A 17986-nucleotide genomic window follows, 5' to 3' on the forward strand; every position below is an offset into this window, starting at 1 on the left:
CAGAGCAACAGGGAACGCCCAGGTCTGGGTGTCAGGCTGGAAAGCACTAATATGACAACAGATGCACTAATGGTCTGACTTTCTTAGTCACAACCCTCGCCCACCTAAACTCCACTCATGGGTCCAACTAGACTTAGCAGTTTTCAAAAGTATTACTGTGAAAGTAATTTGGTTTTGAGTTGACTGTGGAATTGACAAAAAATAGTGGTTTGGGTTGATGAGAAACTGAAATATTTCCCTTTTCTCACCCGAAAAAAAATTTCTGTGTCAGGCCAAACAAAATGTTTTGGTTTGTTTGCCGAGCTATTTCCCTTCTTCAAATTTTTGATTGTTTGTAATCAAATTAAGGTAAATTTAGTTTCCGCCCCTCATTTACAAGTGCAAACAAGAATAATGTTGTTGTCACCAGCACAATGATCATTCTTGCAAAATCACTCTGTGAAAATGACCCGAGGAAATGCAGAGCAAAACAGGTCCTTAGGCAAAGACCCAACCTTGGGATAGACTGCTGATGTCTCAGGAGAAATCCTTTCTTTGAATCACATTTCCAAAGCAGAGTTCACTGCCTGTAGGTCAGGATGACTCACACCCCTCAGGGCATATCCTGCCCAATTCCCAGGCGCTTTCATGGGTGCAGTCACAGCAGCAATCTGTTATCGTTTACACAGTTGGAATTTAGCAATCTGGAATTCCATCTAAAGCAACAAAAGACAGCATGTGAGCCCTATGGGTAAATACATTATAATTCATGTAAACGAAACTGGCCAGAGCTCTGTCCCTATGGAGGGAATACACACTTTTCCTCTAATCCTTCCAGCTCTGGTGCCAACACTAAATTACCTTTTAAAGGGAGTGAGAGAAGCCGCTCTTAGGTAGGAGAAGGAGCCTGTCTCCTCATGTCCGAAGCTCAGCAACAGTCACAGCAGGACCCTGACATGGAGATCCACAAACAGCACGCCAAGGTAAATAGCAATATTTGGGGAGGACTCCTGCATGCTCTGGCCACGAGCATTTTGTTTGGTTCTGGTTAGGGACTCCCAGTAGTGCTGGGGCTGAAGGCAAAGAAGGGCAGGGTTCCTGATGAAACTGCAGCAGGAGCTGCTCTGTTGTTCTTGATAAGAAGCATGACAGCTGTGCCCACAACATCTGGTTTTCATTGAACCCTAGTGAGAGTTCCTTGCTGAGTCTCTTCCACCCCATATGTGGTGGTTTAATTGATGGAGCCTGAGAAGGTTTTAGGTCCAGCATGGAATGCTGCCTTTCACTGTGATATGTGACTCCAGATACAGCAAGGGCTGGGCTGCTCAGAGGCATCTTTCAAAAGCATTTCTTCTCAATATTGAATTTTGAGTCTATTGCCCTCTGTTGGCTCAAGCACAGGATAAAGCTCCCTTTCGAGGTGAAAGCTAACAAAAATCTCCTTCTGGCTGACTGGCAGGGCTTGTGGGTTTTGGGAAATGCAGGATCAAGTCAGCTGTAGCCTTGTGTGTGCGTGTGTGCATAGTTCATATCCCTCACAGCTCTGCTTCAAATGCAGGTACAGCCCTCACCAAGGAGGAAGAGGGACTGGAAACTGGCTGTCTCAGCCATTGTCACTGCCCAGGAGATGAGAGTTTTAAGGAGTGGCTGGAGGGGATAGTGGTTTGGTGGGCCGGGATAAGGAGGATGTTGCACGCTCAGGAAACAGCACAAAAAGCAATACAGTAAAGCCTGTGGGAGAACTGGGCAAGTGGGAGATAAGTTAGCATTAATGTCTTTCAGCTCTGGCATGCAAATGCCAGAAATGCTTTGGTGAAAGGTCTCTCAAGGCTTTATTTTCAATTCCAAAGCAAAAGAAAGATGGCAACCCACACCATCAAAGCTCCTTCTGCACACAACACTGCCAGAAAAAACATGCCTTTCTACTTCCTCTCAGCTGGATCCTTCCTACCTAAGGCATATGACTGACCCATCTGCTCAGACCAAAGAGCTACTGGCCAGTCATCCTGTGTCTGACAGCCACTGGCAGCAGTGCCTAGGGACCAGCCTAAATCCATTAGCTAGGAAATGTGCTTTGGCTGGCTCTTAGCACTTCATACTGCTCCTGCACAGAGCCAGACCAGGTATTTTCCTGAGCTCTTGGAAGGCACAGGCATGAAGCCTCCCATCCTGGGAATAGCAGGGCACATGCCAGTGATGTGACGTGGCAGTGGTGACGCCAGGAGGGAACAGCCTTTCTGCAGAGTGTGAACATCATGACAAAAGAGAAACTCCAACCTGACCAAGAAGAGAGCAAAATGGGTAACAACAGATCTGTAGAAAGAAGAGCTGTAGGCACTGGAGAGGTAATTTCCCCTTCTGCATTATGCCTGTCCTTTTAGAGAGGCTGAGATGTTAAGATCCAGACTTTCAGATCTGGAGCTCTGTGGATCCCTGCCTGCTGTTGGCTCGGAGGTCAAACATCAGACTGGCATTTCCCTGATCTGGTACAGCAGCACATTTCACACATGGGACTGGTGGTGAACACCCGTTTTGTTAGGACACTTCAAAATGAACTGGAAAATGTGCTGTTCTTAAAGCCACCCATGATTTTTCTTTTAGATTTGTGCCTTACTGCTTCCACCTAAAACAAGGCCCATGCCTCCTCTCACTTGCCATCTATTCTGGAAGATCCACACTGGACAAAAAACTGCCTGTGCTGCAGCCAGTCTGGAGCTGCTCTGGGCCAGCCTGGCCAGCCCGTTCATCTGTGCTGTCTGTCTGTCTGTCTGTCTGGTGAGTATGCACAGAGGGACTGACCTCGCACTGCTGCCAAAGAGCTGAACTCTGCTTAACTCTCCCTCAGCACAGTCCCTAACACAGGTCTCTCTCTCTCATCTACCTGGCAGCCAGAACACACAAACCTCTAGAAACTTAATTAACTTTCAGACTCTGCACATCTTTCAGTGGTGACTGCACCCGACCAACATGTCATGAAGTTATCAGAGAGAGGGAGAAGAGACCTGATGAATGCATGGATAGGTAAGGCAAGATAAAACTAATCTCCTGAGGAAGCCAAATGAGCTGAAAGGAAAAAAGACAAGCTGACTGTAGGGAACAAATCTGACAAGGGACCTTAAAAGACTTCTCGCACCTTTAGCTCCTGAGGAGGAACGGTCTGGCAGAACCTGGGTGTGTGTGTGCACAGCAGGGAAATGAGAGAGGTTCAGGAGCTGTAAACAGCATTTTTTGTGGATCAGTACAAGTATCAGGAGTATAATACCTCCTGCATTCCAGATACAGTGTGACACTGGTGGCTTGGTCGGTCTCCATCCTCAACCTGTCTCTGAGCTGGGTGGAGTTTCACAGGATCAGGAGCTCAGCAGTTAAATCCTGAGCACGCCTCGGAACACTAAACTCAGTGTCTGAAAAAATAAGTAGTAAGTATCAAGGGGCAAGAAAACCAGATTAAACTCAACTCCTGGACAGCATAAACACACAGGAACTTGGATTGCAGAGACTATAAACACGCCTCTTCTTGTGAAATATTGCTCTTACTCCGAGGAGTGGCTCCAAATTTGCAAAACCCACCTTTGCTCAGAACTGAAGCAGAAAATGAAATGATCAAGACTGGAAACTATTTGCTTTTTATTGACATTTTCTATCTGAGCTCTCAGACTAGAACCATTCAAAAGCCAAATGTATGTGTGTTGTCTTTGGGAATCAAAAAAATAATCAAGACATGAAAAGTTCGAGATGGTTAAGTGTTTCCTCCAGAGACTGGGGATTAGCAGTCTGGGCAAGTAGCAGAGGAGGGAAATAAAAAAAAAAAAAAGTAAAATAAAGGAAGAAACTCTTAAGTGACCTGACAAGGGAAACTTAAATCTTATTTTTAAGAGGTTAGGTTGTACTAAAGCTTGAAAAATTAAATCCACAGCTGTCTCTAGAGGACTATATCTCACTAAGAAAGCTTCAAGTAAGTTTATCATGTATCCAACACCTAGACATTGGACCTCAGGGACCACTAGGATAATATTTCCTCTGGATTAGCAAGAAAGCTAGCAAGTGACATTTGTATGAGACTAAGTTTAAGGGGTTTTCTTATTATGATAAATGAAGAATGAGCATACCGGGAAGGAAAGCTCTTGCAGTTTGTAAATCTAATTCATCCCCACTATTTGTTTAAAAATGCACTGTTATCTCCTAAATTAGTTTTATTTGCTGACATCAGTAATTTGATGGTTTTATGTCTATCATCTTCCCAGTGAGGATCAATGTGTTCTTTATGAGCAATATTTTTAATCTCATAATCCCCTTTATGAGAAACGCTTTTAATTTCAGAGACCATGAGCACTGGCACTGAGACAATATATATGAAAAAAATTCAAGAATGAAACTATAAGAAATACAGGATGGATCTGGCACACTTACAGTTCTTTCCTTCTTCTGGGATTCTTCACAACTAGCCAATAAAGCCCAGGATATGTTGGAATGCTACTAATTAACTCACCTCTTGCCACGACAACTGATATGCCCCTGGGTTCCAGGGAAATCTTATGAACCATGTGAGAAGCAGCACTTAGCCAGAGCTGGGTGAACTAAGGACAACTTTAATATGTAAATCTGAAATGTGAAATCTAGCAGAAAATCGAGTTTTGTACAGCATAAAAATCAAGACATCTACACAAACACCAATGTTGGTGTTTCACAGGACAAATCACTTCTTTATTTATGTATTCCACTCTTTCTGGGTCTGTGTGAAATACCCTGGTGTAGGAAGAGACCACAGGTCCCCCCAGCAAAATGCCTCCAATCTGGGGATGGGCTACCGTAATGTAGCATTACCCTGGTCTGCCCACAAAGCACATCAGTGACTACTGTGTTTTCCAGTCCTATGGACAATCCTGAGTTCCATACCTGTGTGTCTGTACAGATGCATGTGGAAGAGGTGTAATGAAGAAAAAGCATACATAGCAAAATTAAATGGGGAAAGTGAAATAAGGGGAATTGCTTAAACAGCTTACAGATGGTAACTGAATTAGTTGAAAGCTGAAGGATTGTTTTTGCAACACACAGCTCAACAGCGCTGTAAAACTTCCATTATTGTAACTCAGAAGCTCCTGAGAACCAGTAATTACCAGAGCTGAACTCCTGGGCCCTCATATTTTCTTACCCATGGGCCAGCTAGATCAGCCTCCAATGCTTTCTTCCCCCAGTGCCTTCCAGACTCCTGGAAAGTACAGCTGGAAGGGTGAAGAAAGGTCCCCTTCCAGCCCTTGGGTCTCCTGCCCCGTACACCTGATTTTGAACATCCCTATCCCCTTCAGACACCGTCTCTTCCAGGCGCCCCATCCGCTCTCCTGCCGTTCCTTCACCGTGTTTCACAGCCAGCAATCCCTCTGCCTGTTCCTGTGCTGGGACACCAGGACAACACCTGGAACACTCTGCTCCAGAGTCAGGCTGTCTGCAGGTCACATCCAGTCTTGTCAGGGATAACTTGGAAAGCTCCTCAGGAAAAAGCAATTCCACCCAGAACTGATGGCCTAGGTGGAGTGGGAGGTGGGCTCTAAGCAGCAAGCAAGCACAGCCTTAAAGTTTTGCTCACTGTGAGGGAAATCCACTGCCCCCATGATGAGCCCTCACCCCTGCATCCATCTTGTCACCTGCTCCCAGCTGACTGGCACATAACTCACATTTTATCTGTTAGGCACATTTTCCCAGTTTCCACTCCAGACATGTTGCCTCAGATGGTTCTGGGAAGACCAAGCAGGGTGAAGGGGCAAGTGCATGAAATCAAACAGAAGTACAGCTTGGGTTCCCAGTGAGTCTAAAACTGACTTATCATCCCCCCTATCTAGTGGAGCACTTCCAACACGTAAATAAAGCAAATTAGCATTAGAACTTAACCTTTGAAAGAATTTACTGTACACTCATCCACATTCTCTTTCTTAAACTCCTGATGCAAAGACTGGTAATAATGGAGAAGCATAAGCTTGTAAATCCTAAGGTTATTCCGTGTGTTAAATGCTATCCCACTAAAATTTTATGATTGATTTCAGGTCTAAATTCATCCAGCTTAAATGCCTCTCCTTGTCTGTCACTCTGCTGCATTTCTTATGTGATTTGGTTAAAAGTAAGTGGGAACAAAGACACAAATGCTGCAGCCTGCAAGAGGAGTAGGATTTGCATGGATACGAAGAACAAGGCTAGCATTGTTCAGGATAGTTCAAGAATGCAATGAAAACTATTTTGGTCATAAAGCATTGTGCAAAATCTTCTTTATTTTTTTGAAGGAAACAGCCACTGACTGGGATATTTAGAATAAATTGTTGAGAAATGAAAATTTCCCTTTTTAATCTGTTTGAAATGACCGACTTGATGTAAGTCAAATGTCACTTTAGTGACACCACTTCAGCTGAGGTACTCGTTCCTTACTCTCCCTTAGCTTTTTTTGACAAAAACTGAAAAAAGGCAATTATTTTTGTGCAAAGTAGAAGGAATTTGATGATCACATGCAGAATCCTTTTCTTTTGAAGGGGAGAGATGAGGAAGGGGAGGAATTCCTGATTTATGATCAAATATAGACTTGTTCAAGTGTAAAGGAGACCCCTCCTTGAAAACACTTAAGCTGGTGCTTAACTTTATTACTGTGGCAAAATTAGGCATGTGCTTGAGTGGTTGCAGAGTCAGAACCATAAAATGTCATAGCCTTTATAGCTACAAGTCTGGTTTCTGCCTGCTGCATCTAATAAACATTAAGAGGTGAAATTTTGTCCCCAGTGGGCTCAATGGTAAAACTCTCCTTGCCTTCAGCAGCATCAGGATTTTGCACAAGAAATCTCCAGCATTGTCACCGGGGGTCACAAGATGGTAGGAGCAGAGAGAGCCCATCTGATCGCTCTGGTATGGACACTTTTTATTTAATCTTTTCAGGTTGTTTTTTGCCAGAAAATGAGCTGAAACCAAGTATGCAAATTCTAGTGTACCACACATACTGAACATACACACAGAGAACGTGCTGATGGCTGTGTGTGGCACTTATGTGGTGGACTTGGCAGTGTTAGGTTTACCGTTGGACTCCATGATCTTAAAGATCTTTTCAAACTTAAATGATTCTGTGATTCTATGAAAATATACAACATGCTCTTCTGTGTTCCTCCCAGAAAAATTCCCTCTTATAGGTTTGATCCTTTAAGGGAAAAAACACGTAATGTAGCACTGTTAGGGTACATTTTATATCTCTCCACATTTCTTAGAGCAGCCTTGGTTAGGCCGTGAGTAGACTGGTATTTTGCCCGTAAGTTGCAACCCTCAAGTCTCAAGTCAGGCACTGAAAGTCTGTGTAGACGGTTTGTTTGTCACATCCCCAGCTGCAGCTGAGTTTGGGTACTGTATTCCTGCCCTGTTCTCCACAGAGACTCCTGTTTTAATTTTTGTGAAGTCTTGTGTCCGAGGATAAATGAAGCACCCAGGATTTACCAACACGATCACGTGTCGGACTGGAAACGCCCTTCTCTTGTGCACATGTCCCTGTCACTGCTGATCAGAAAGGCATTCAAGAACCATCTTGGTCTGTGTCCAAGATTAATTTTATCCAGAAGAGTTTAGCCAGACTTCCCCTTTGCAAATCAGATTTTGCTCTGCCTCGTCTCACTCCTTCCTTCCAACATAAACTTTTAAGCCCAGGGTTTATTACCTCCATCCCTCAATCACTTACCGTGTGACAGCACATCAGAACAACATCATCTCCATCCCCCACTGAGCAGCACAGTCTAATCAACCAACATCTTTCCCTGAAAGTCATCCTTTCAGATTGCTGTACTTTATTTTAGCTAATAAAAGGCCCTAAGGAGTTTTATGCACAGTTCATTTTACGATTTTTAGAAAAATATCCCATATTCACCATTTTTCTCTTCAAAACCACCCAATTCTTTTTTTCCTGAGAGCCAGGATGCAATGTCGGATGGAGAGATTACAAATCTCAGGGTTGCTTTGATTTCTTAATTCCACCAGACAGAGGTTGGCCTATTACATTGTAACAATTCCATCTGCTATAGAAAACCAGTGTTGGCTATTTTGTTTGAATTCTGATTTCAGTCATGTAAAAGCACTTTCAACATGCATTTTCAACATGCAGTCTTGTTAGACATCAAAGGCTCATTGAAGACAATGAAAACTTCAAAATCAGCATTAGCATCAGTACTTTCAGTCATAAGAGAACAAATGGGAAGAAATAAAACCAAGTTACTGTGAGACAGTAATGGTGGGTGTTGTTCTGCTGTCACAGTGTATTCTGACCACCTGGTTAAGAACATCTGTCTGCACCTCAACCAAAAAAAAAAAATTTTTTGCATGAAAGTGTGCTTTGTCATTGACATTAAAAAGGGTCTTCACTTTTTTAATGAAAACAAAGAAATGTTAATATTTTCATCTACACTTATTCTACTGTATATTTAAATTGAGAATACTCCACAGTTCTGTCTTTCCTCTTGTTTTTTACCCACCTGCTTCACTTCTCTCACCCAACTTCCTCTACTGTTCTCTTCCTATTCTGCTCTACTCTGCAACTCCCATTCTCTTTTCCACCCTTCTTTATATTGCCTCACAAAAAAAAAAAAGTATTTTCTTTTACCTGACTCCAGAACAGTATTTCTTACAACTGCTCTAAGAAAAAAAACAAACAAACCCACGCCCAGACCACCCCAACAAAAGAAAAAAGGAGAAGCACAGAAATCCTGCACATTCCGGTTTCTCTTTTCGACTCAATCACCTTCTGCCTCAAATACCACCCTCTCTTTTTTTCTCCTCACATATATTTCCAACCTGCAGGTCAGGGGATCTCCAGGGTCCCACCCCATAAACCTCATCCCACTGTAAGGAAAGGGCCATAAGAAGCCGTTCAAAGCTGCATCACCAGCCCAGGGCAAGGCTGCACGACAAGACCTCAGGCAGGATTTGTCCTGCAATTTAATTTTAAAAGAACCTACCATGCAATACGTGGGTTTTGGTGTTTATGCCATGTGGTTTTCTAAACCCAGCATCAGCTGGTTGTCACCCACCGACAAGATGATCTGCTCTTGGCAGTGCTGGTGACTCAGTCCCCGCAGCATTTCACTTGGACTCTGGCAGGCTGAGACAGGCTCTGCCGTCCTCCCAGGCCCTGACAAACAGCCAGTTTTAGCCCAAAACATCGGAGCACACTTCACTGCAACAAATGTTCCTTTTCTCGTATTTTTCAGGTCTCACATTCTTTGGGATCATTCTCATCTTGTTAATTTTTTGACCTGCGTTCCATAGGTGTCTAAAACTATTCTCCATTCGCAGGCATATGTAAGCAGATAATTAAGATAAATTCTAAGTGAAATAAATAGAGATTGTCAGGTACGTAGGACTCAGGAAATATCAGACTATTTATATGGCTTCAAAGTTTAATGTTTGGCTTATGCTTATCTGGAGAGCTGCTGAAACCACTGAAGAATTATCGCTCTGATCAGGTAGTTATATATATTTTTTTTCTTTATGACAGTCATTAATAGAAAATATTACTGTGATAAAAAGTAGAATAAGGACAGTAACAAAGGTGTTATGTTCTAGCAATGTTTTATAAATGCATTGCTCTGAGGTAGCACTTTATATTTCACAGGGGATTATCTTTTTCCATTTTCTGTTCAAACAAAGGCAGGGTATACTGTGGATACCACAAAATATTTTATTCTGCTTGGTTACAGGTTATGAAATATAAAGTTTTCAGTCTTCCAGAGGATCAGTAGGTATTAAGTACTGATCCGTAATACTTTGCTGCAATTCTTGGTTTTCTATAATTTTATCAATTTTAATATTTCTCTAATATTAATTTCATATTAATATAAATATCTATTACTGAAGGAAGACATACATGTCAAGAAAACTAACACAATCAAGAAGGATCACTCTCAACAAAAACAACACACTGATTAATTGAAAGCCCATTTCATAACTTGTCAGGAAATGGCACTGATGCATATCAACGTCAAAATAATAAGCATTAAATAAATACAGAAAACCGAATGAAGGAGGGCTGTTCTGAAAGCGCCGTGCAGGGCCAGGAGTTGGGCTGGACGAGCCCTGTGGGGTTCCTTCCAACCCAGCACATTCTGTGATCCTGTTCAGCCTCCTCCCAGCAGCAATAAACCCCAAATCCTGGAAAACTTGAAATGCTCCAAGACCACATGCCCTTACCCAGTACAAAAAACCGGCTCATAAACTGCATATAAATTAAGACCAAAAACAAGGGCAACAGCCTTGAGAATGATTACATTTGTGAGGAGAAAAGGCTCATCCGGGAAAAAAAGTCACCAACCCACGGGCCTCCGTGTACCCTGAGTTCGGGTCAGTTCCTGCTCTCGGCCAAGTCTCTACCAGCTTGAACGACAGCTGATCATATTGATGCCCAGACATTCACGTTCCGAGTTTAGAAACTTAACTCTCGTGCGTATTTTGGGGGAAAACAGTCCCTCCCGTTCCCCCGCGCCGCCCGCACGGAGGGGAGACCCTGAGGGGGCAGCGCCTCCCCCGCGCCTGCAGGGGGCGCTAACGCGCGAGGGGCGGAGAAAGGGAGGGGAGCGGCGCGCGTGCGCGCGGGGCCGGTGGCGCGTGCTCAGAGCGTGCGCGCGCGCCGGGGCGGGGCTCGCGCTCTCCCTGGTAACGAGCACCGCGCGCGGGCCGCGCCTGCCCGCCCTCACGGCCTCACCGCCCTCACCGCGCCCCACCGCCGCCATGCAGGGCGAGGATGCCCGCTACCTCAAGAGGTAACCGCGCAGGAGGGGCGCGGTGTGCGCACGGGGGCGGAAAGAGGGTCGTGGGAGCTCAGGTTGGGCTGGGAGGGGGCGATGTACGGTGCGGGTAGGGGATGTGAGGTGGTGGGGTGGGAGACGCAGGTGCTGCAGGAGTGTTGCGAGGGGGTGAGGGGAGGTTGGGGTTGGGGGTTGGGGGTGTGGGGCTGAAGATATTTTAGCCTGTGGGGTGAGTGGGGGGCAAGAAGGGGCTTTGGGGGGGGGAGTGTGATAGTGTGTGGGGCTGAGGCTGTTTGGTGGGGGCTTAGTGAGGAGCTGGGCTGTGCGCAGGTGATGGCCTGTGTGGCAGGTGTTGCTGATGGTACTGGGGTCTGGCTTGGATGATGGATGGGAGGTTATAGGTGAGGGGGTGAGCATGAAATGTGTTTTGAGAGGGAAGGTCATGAGGTGAGTGGAGGTTCCTGGGGTAAAGAGTGGCTGTTTTGTAAACTGGCTGGAGGTTGTGGTGTGGGGTTTAAGGTGTTCGGTTTGGGAATGGGAGATAGATTTGTTTAGGCAACCCCCCCTCAACCTGCCCCAGTGTGGTGGGCAGGAGACTCGGATGAGGACTGGGAGGCTGTGTTAGGGATGAGTGAAGTTTATAAAGGGAGGGTAGGCGGAGAGGTGGGACGGGTCCTGGTTGAGGGAAGGTGGTAATTTGAAGGGATGCTCTGGTTTGAGAAAGGCTGTGGTGGCATTTCATGCTGTACATTTGGGATGTTCTAAGGTGGCAGCAAGTCGAGAGGAGAACAGATGCTATTGGAAGATGAGTGGGGAGGGTTTGTGGATATTAGGGGTTGGGATGGGGCAGTTGGCTGATTTGGGGATCAGGGGTGGGATAATAGGCAGTAAGGCCGGGTTCAGGGAGCAGCTGGGAGAGATTAACTGATGTGGAGGAGATGTTAGAGCATGGCAAGGCAGATTGGGAGGGACAGGGTGGGATGAATAGAATAGTTTGAGAATTGGGATGGAACTGAGAGGTAGTTATGGTATATAAAGTGTATGATCTGGGTTTGAGGCTAAAGATGTGATGAATGAATGGTGCCTTTATCTGTCTATTTGGCAGTGAGACCAGTCAGCCTAAGTAACAGGGCCTGAGCTGCCAACTGTTAGATCTGTCAGTTGTTTCAGAGCAAAAGTGAATTAATCCCAAAAGATGTCAGACCATGTAGGCCTCTGTTCAGAGGTGATGTGTGAACAGTGTCACTTCCTGTGATCATGCAGGTGATTTTATCCATCACATCTTCAATCCTGTGGAGTTCCCAGTCTTCTCTTTTTTTTTTTTTTTTTTTTTCCACACTTGCTTTCCAGTTATTAGTATTTGCAGAAGTTGCTGTTTAGACTGTCTAGGTTTTGCTTCCCCCCCCCATAAGCCACATATTAAAATACAAAATTAGAAACTATGGGGGCAAAAAGCCCTCCTGATAATCTTTGAACATTAGTTCTGTCATTTGTTTGCCGTAATGAGAAGTCAAATGCCCACCTTTAATTAAGTAAATAGATGTAACTTTAGTGCCTGTTTTTAGCCTTGCATGTTTGTGCCATCTTATGTGATTTTGGAGGAATCTTTGTTTTGTAATCATCCCTGCAACAAGTGTAGTTTTCTCTCTTTTCTGGGAGCACAAACAAAAAATATCTGCTGTGACTGGGCTGGTGTGCAAGTCTGGTCCTCCTCTGATCCCTATTTCCCTTTGTCATCCTCCATGAGCACTCCCCCTCCCACCAAGTGTGACTTGCTGGGATTTGTTATTGGATTTTCAGTGTTACCCACGTGTGCAATTTGTCCCACCTTTAATTAGGATAGTTTGGGTTTGCTTTTTCCTTCTGAAGGAATTAGTTAATAAAGGATATTAATGCTTGATCTTTGGTTCTGTGAGCTCAGCTAACCCAGCTTTTGTCTGTTGAAAAGGCTTTTCTGTTTTAAACCTTGAACAGAGCTGGGTTCTTGTTGACAAAGCAAGCAGTGAAGTGAAAGGATGGGCTGATATGCATGAAAGCTCCCTGGTGCAGTGCTGCTTCTACCAGTTATAGTAGTGTCTGCATTTGGAAATGTTTTATGAAGTGACTTACAGACTCAGGAGGTGCAAAAAATCAGTGAAGTAAATGTTTGTTGATTTGAGGGGGAGGAGGGGTTGTTTCTATAAATAAAGATGTTTTTTGTGATGCTAACAATCTAAATGGGGTGTTTTCCAAATGAAAAACAACTTCAGTGGCTGGGTAGTGTATTTTAGTGTAGGTCCTCAAGCATTTCACAAAGTAAGATTTTTCGGAGAGGGAACTCGAGTGTGTATTGATTTGTGACTTCATTAGCTCAGAAATAGCTCGAGCAGTGAGGGTGTTTGTCAGTGTGAGAGGGCAGAAAATCTCTGCAGCTGTAAGTTCTTCAGCTTATCCATCTGTCCCTCTTAAGGAAAAAATTAAATATGGGAAATGCTAAAACCGTTTAAGCAGTCTTAGGCTAAGGCTCTGCTCCTTGCTAAGCTCATCAGTGGTTTACTGGTGCCAAAAAGAGAAGGTTTCACTCCCTCCTCTATATCCCTTATCATAGATAAGAAATATTATTCCTTTTCTATAAAGCATTGTCGCACATTGAAAAACTTCTGCCCAAAACATGAAGAGTTTGCTGTTGGATTACTGGAATTGTCTGAAAGGGTTTGACAAGTCCTCATGCTGAAACCCAAGGTGACTCTCAAGAGCAGGGGAATCATGGGAAGATCTAATCCTTTTGGGAGTGATGAGCTCTTGGCTCAGCTTCATTATTGTAAAACTCTACCAGGCTCCTTCAGGCCTACTTATTCTCTACCCATCCTTTTCTTTATATCTGTAAATATTGCTAAGCTGTCACTTCCCAGAGATTGGACTGTCAGGAGGAGTGGTTGCAGTTGGGATCTCATGGTAGGTCTGAATATGTCAGAAATACATTCGGGAGTGTGGAGTGAGAGCTGGATTCTTTTGATATGAATTTGCTGTAAGTTTTCTGCCATGCAAGTTTGGACCTCATGAAAACAGAAAACATACTGTAATGAGGCATCTGCTTCAAGGTAGTGCCAAAGGGAAAAAAAAATCAGTTCTTCAAAATATCTCAGGTCATAATGAAGTTTTGCTGCAATCTCGTGGAAGATGTTGCTCTTTAGCAGTGAGATGTGTTTGTTTGCCCTGTAACTTTATGTCCTTGCAGTTGAACTGGACTCTTCATTTCCCACAGCAGACCTTTCTATGGTTTTTGGGCAGCTGTATCTCAAGACAGTTGTCTTCTGCGCAAGGGAAAGTGGCCTCCTTAGTAGCTGGCTAGATGGAGACACACGTTTCAAACATTGTCTGATGAGAGTGGTTACACCACAGGCTGCATCTGGATTTGCTGACATTTCCAGCTCTTTGAGGTTGAAGTAGTTTTCCCTGATCTAATTGACCCAATCCCGTAGCTTGCTGCTGTATCATTTGTGCCACATCCAGCTGCTATCCCATGGATGCTGATGCAACTACTGGTGAAGCCACCTGTAATTCTGTTTATTGACATGCTCTATCTAAAAAACCCAAACACCCAACAAAACCCCAAAGCAAACAAACACTCCCCCCTCCCCCCACTCCAAAAACCAGTCCTGCGTTTTAGAGGTGTTTTTATTCTAGAGTGTTTTAGCAGCCTGGTTTATGGCATGACTGAATAGACTCGAGTGGCAGTACCAAGTGGAAAAGGGACAATTATCAATGTTATTACCAAAGAAGAGGTTGGTAACGGTATTCTCTGGATGTGATTCTACCATTGCTGGAATACAGGAATAACGTATATCTTTGTGGCCTTTTATCCATGCTTTGTCCTCAGTGCTCTTGTGTCTCTGTTTGGACACAGAGTTGCTGGCACAAAGGAGGAGAGAGCAGGACAGGCCCTTTTAGCATTGACATACCCATGGATATCCTAGAGAATACTTTTTCAAGATATCTGTAGCTCTAGAAAGGCAGGTAGACATGCCTGATTTATACCTGTTGATGGCAGCTGTTGATCTTGTATCCAAGCCTGGCAAAGACACAATAAGGTGAAGAACAGGAGCAAAGAGGATTGTGCTTCAGGAGAGAACAGTTAATTTGAGATTGGAATTGTTTGGAATTCAATCTTGGTAGATTTTCAACTGTTAAGAGTTAGCCAAGAGAGTGACAAAAAATTCCATTTTTAAATGACTGCACTAAATCAATACCATTAGACAAAGATTTGTCAATACTGACAAGGTAATGGGGAATCTACTGGGAAATTCACCTGCCCGATGAAATGCATCTTTGTCCTCACTGTAATTCCTTAAGAGAGCTGAGCAACGTGAAACAGGTTAAACCTTTGATTTATTTTCTTACTTGATTTCTGTGACTAAGGCTTGACCAGTGACTTGGATGTGTCAGTATGTACTAGAGGCACTCTGCCACTGGCACTAGGCTTTGGTACTGCTGTGTGAAATGAAATACAGCGTGGAAGGAGAGCAGGGCTTGAGTTTAGGGTCTGAATAGAACAGGACACAGGTCATTGTTACTGATTTCTGGTGTGTTTTCTGAGCTTTTAATTTAATCTAATCTTCTCTTTTTCTTTATGGCAGGAAGGTAAAAGGAGGCAACATAGATGTGCACCCATCTGAGAAAGCCCTCATTGTCCACTATGAAGTGGAAGCAACAATTCTAGGAGAGTTGGGAGACCCCATGCTGGGGGAACGCAAGGAATGCCAGAAAATGTAAGGTCATAGCAAGATCTGATAGTTTTTTCTGGGTTTCATAGTCGTGGATTCGATAACTTAAACTATCAACTGCCTTTAAGAAATAGTAGGTCTTAATCTTTATAAAACTTAGTGCTGGGTTAGCAGAGGGTTTCAGAGCCAGGCATGTGCCTGGGAATGGTAACATCTGAAGCACATGCTGAACACTGGTTTTCATCCACACAATTTAAGGTGTTTTGTAAAGAAAAGGGATTACTCCCATTTTATGTGATGGGCACTCGAGATAGAGAAAAGTGAAGTGATTGGTTCCTGCTCAAATGGTAGTTCCTGTTGGAGCAAGTAATCCTGTTGAACCTCCTGACAGCCTTATGCTCCAGCTGTTTGCTCTCCTGTTGTTTTGATCTGCGCCCCTCCCCCCCAATGAATTCACTACAGTAGCTGCATTTTATTTTTGCCTGGTATTTTCTTTTAAGAGCATTAAAACATTTCCATGCAAAAAGCCCAGAGAATTATTGTAACTTGTTTCCAAGCAGCAAGTTTGGACTTTTTCTAGAATCAGAGAATCATTAAGGTTGGACAAGACCCTGTGTATGTGCACAGAAGAAGAATAATTGAAGAAAAGAAGAGAATCCTTAAGTTGTCTCAGATTTTTAAAGGTCCTGGAAGTGTTGATCTGTTTTCAGATGGATCAGCATAACTTGCATCTGTGATGTGGTGGAATTCCATTTTTGATCCATCCTATTGTTAGTGCCCACAGAGATTTCTTACTGCTCATTGCTCGTGGGCCTGGCTGCAGATCTGCCAGAGCTATGGGAGGTTCCAGGCACTGCAAAAGAAACTTCCTGTGCAGTCAACACCCAGAACTGTTTCTCATTTTGGACTTTTTTTGTGTGTACAGTGCTCCTTTGTGGTCCTGTGTGCTGTTTTTGGGTGTATTGCAAATCAGTTACTATCTTTAGTGTCTGAGATGGTTGTAAGGGATCTGTTCTTACAGCTGCATTTAATGTTGCAGCTGGAAGGCTGATGGACAGTTATGCTCTGTCAAATCTGTTTGACAGTTGGTTACCATTTGGAGTTCAGAGAGCCACCACTGACAGGCACAGGCATTGGGTGTATCAGGATCCTTTTTGCTTCAAGAAATTCAGGACTGTGTAAACATAACCAAAGAACTGAAGATAAGTCTCTTTTCAGTTCTTAATTTTTTCTGTCTGTGTTGCAGCATTCGGCTGAAGAGTCTTAATGCAAACACTGACATTGGTTCCCTGGCTCGAAAGGTGGTTGAAGAGTGCAAGCTCATTCACCCCTCCAAACTTGGGGAAGTGGAACAGCTGCTGTACTACCTGCAGAACCGCAGAGATGCCTCAGCAGGGAAAGGTAAATACCACCAGAACAAAGTAGCTTGGGGCTGGGGTGCATCAGCCTTGAACAACTGCTGGGTGGGGTTCTTCTAGCTGAGATCCTGACTTGCTTGATGTTTGAGTTCTCTGGGGACAGTGACCGTGAGGAAGATGTATAGTTTTATCACACTTGGAAAAATTACCAGCTAATTGTTTTTGTTAAACTTAGTACTGATGGTTCTTACAGGCTGCCTTGTGCCTTAGCAGGACTTCAGAGGTTCAGGTGCTGCTATTTGGTGCAGCTTCTTCATATTGAATCTGCACTCCCAGTGACATCAAAAGACTATTTGAGGATCTTCTTGAAAGAACTCTTGTCAACACCTCTTGCGAGGGTAGATTGGATTCCTGGGCTGAATTTGGAGTTTCTGTAAAGCTGGAGAGAAGAGTTTCAGAGCCTGAAAAGCTTTGGTACAGTGTAGCAGACAGCTTAGGGTATTTCTCTCATGTTGTCGTCTTAAGTTCCTGGCATCTTGGTGGTCCTATTTATACCTTAAACTTTCTGCTCAGGGGGCAATTTCATATTTAACATCAGATCCTGCACAACCTTGTGGTTATCAAGGTTTCTTGCAACCATGAAATGGTAAGCTTTGTTCTCAAGTTCTTATGTTTATGAGACAAGTTTAAAAGAAATATTAATGTTATATGTATGGTTTGATTGTAACTTATTTGGGTGGTTTACCCTCTTTTATTCTGTCTCTATGTTTTGGTGTCTTGGGTACAAGCAGAATCAAAGCTGCCAAGGTATCTCTGTGGAACTGTGTTGTCACTCTGGGCTTGCACTGAGGTTTATTACCCTTGGTCCCCCCAGCTGATGGGGTTCTAAGTGATCCTTTAGACAGAGTTGTCAAAAGGCATCTGAGGGTCTGCTTTGCTCCCTGTGGGCTGTTCAGCTTCAGCAACCTGACATACCTGTGTTAGTCTGACAGGTCAGCCCGACTCAAAAGGGCTTTGACCTTGATTTAACCAGGATGTTTACTACAAGAACACTGTATGTTTTTCATCTGTGAATGTTGTAACATAACTGCACCCATGTCTTTTTCTTTATAGAAAAGAAAGAGAAGTCCAGTAAGCCAAAAGATCCACCCCCATTTGAAGGAACAGAGGTAAATAGTGGTGTTAAAAGAGAAAT

The 17986-nt window shown here is 43.9% G+C and overlaps 1 protein-coding gene across 2 annotated transcripts in view; it reads left to right on the forward strand.

The window, feature by feature from the left end:
* Nucleotides 1-10702: 10702 nt before the first annotated feature.
* KIFAP3 (kinesin associated protein 3) overlaps nt 10703-17986 on the forward strand; it is a 65785-nt gene continuing 58501 nt past the window's right edge. For both annotated transcript variants that reach the window (XM_050306649.1, XM_050306651.1), the window contains exons 1-4: nt 10703-10745; nt 15347-15478; nt 16680-16834; nt 17905-17960. In XM_050306649.1, the coding sequence (XP_050162606.1) occupies nt 10714-10745; nt 15347-15478; nt 16680-16834; nt 17905-17960 (375 nt within the window). In that variant the 5' untranslated portion in view covers nt 10703-10713. The remainder of the gene's footprint in view (nt 10746-15346; nt 15479-16679; nt 16835-17904; nt 17961-17986) is intronic.

The sequence above is a fragment of the Myiozetetes cayanensis genome, unplaced genomic scaffold (genome assembly GCF_022539395.1).
Source record: "Myiozetetes cayanensis isolate MyiCay16 unplaced genomic scaffold, myiCay2020 scf12, whole genome shotgun sequence".
Classification (NCBI taxonomy): Eukaryota; Metazoa; Chordata; class Aves; order Passeriformes; family Tyrannidae; genus Myiozetetes; species Myiozetetes cayanensis.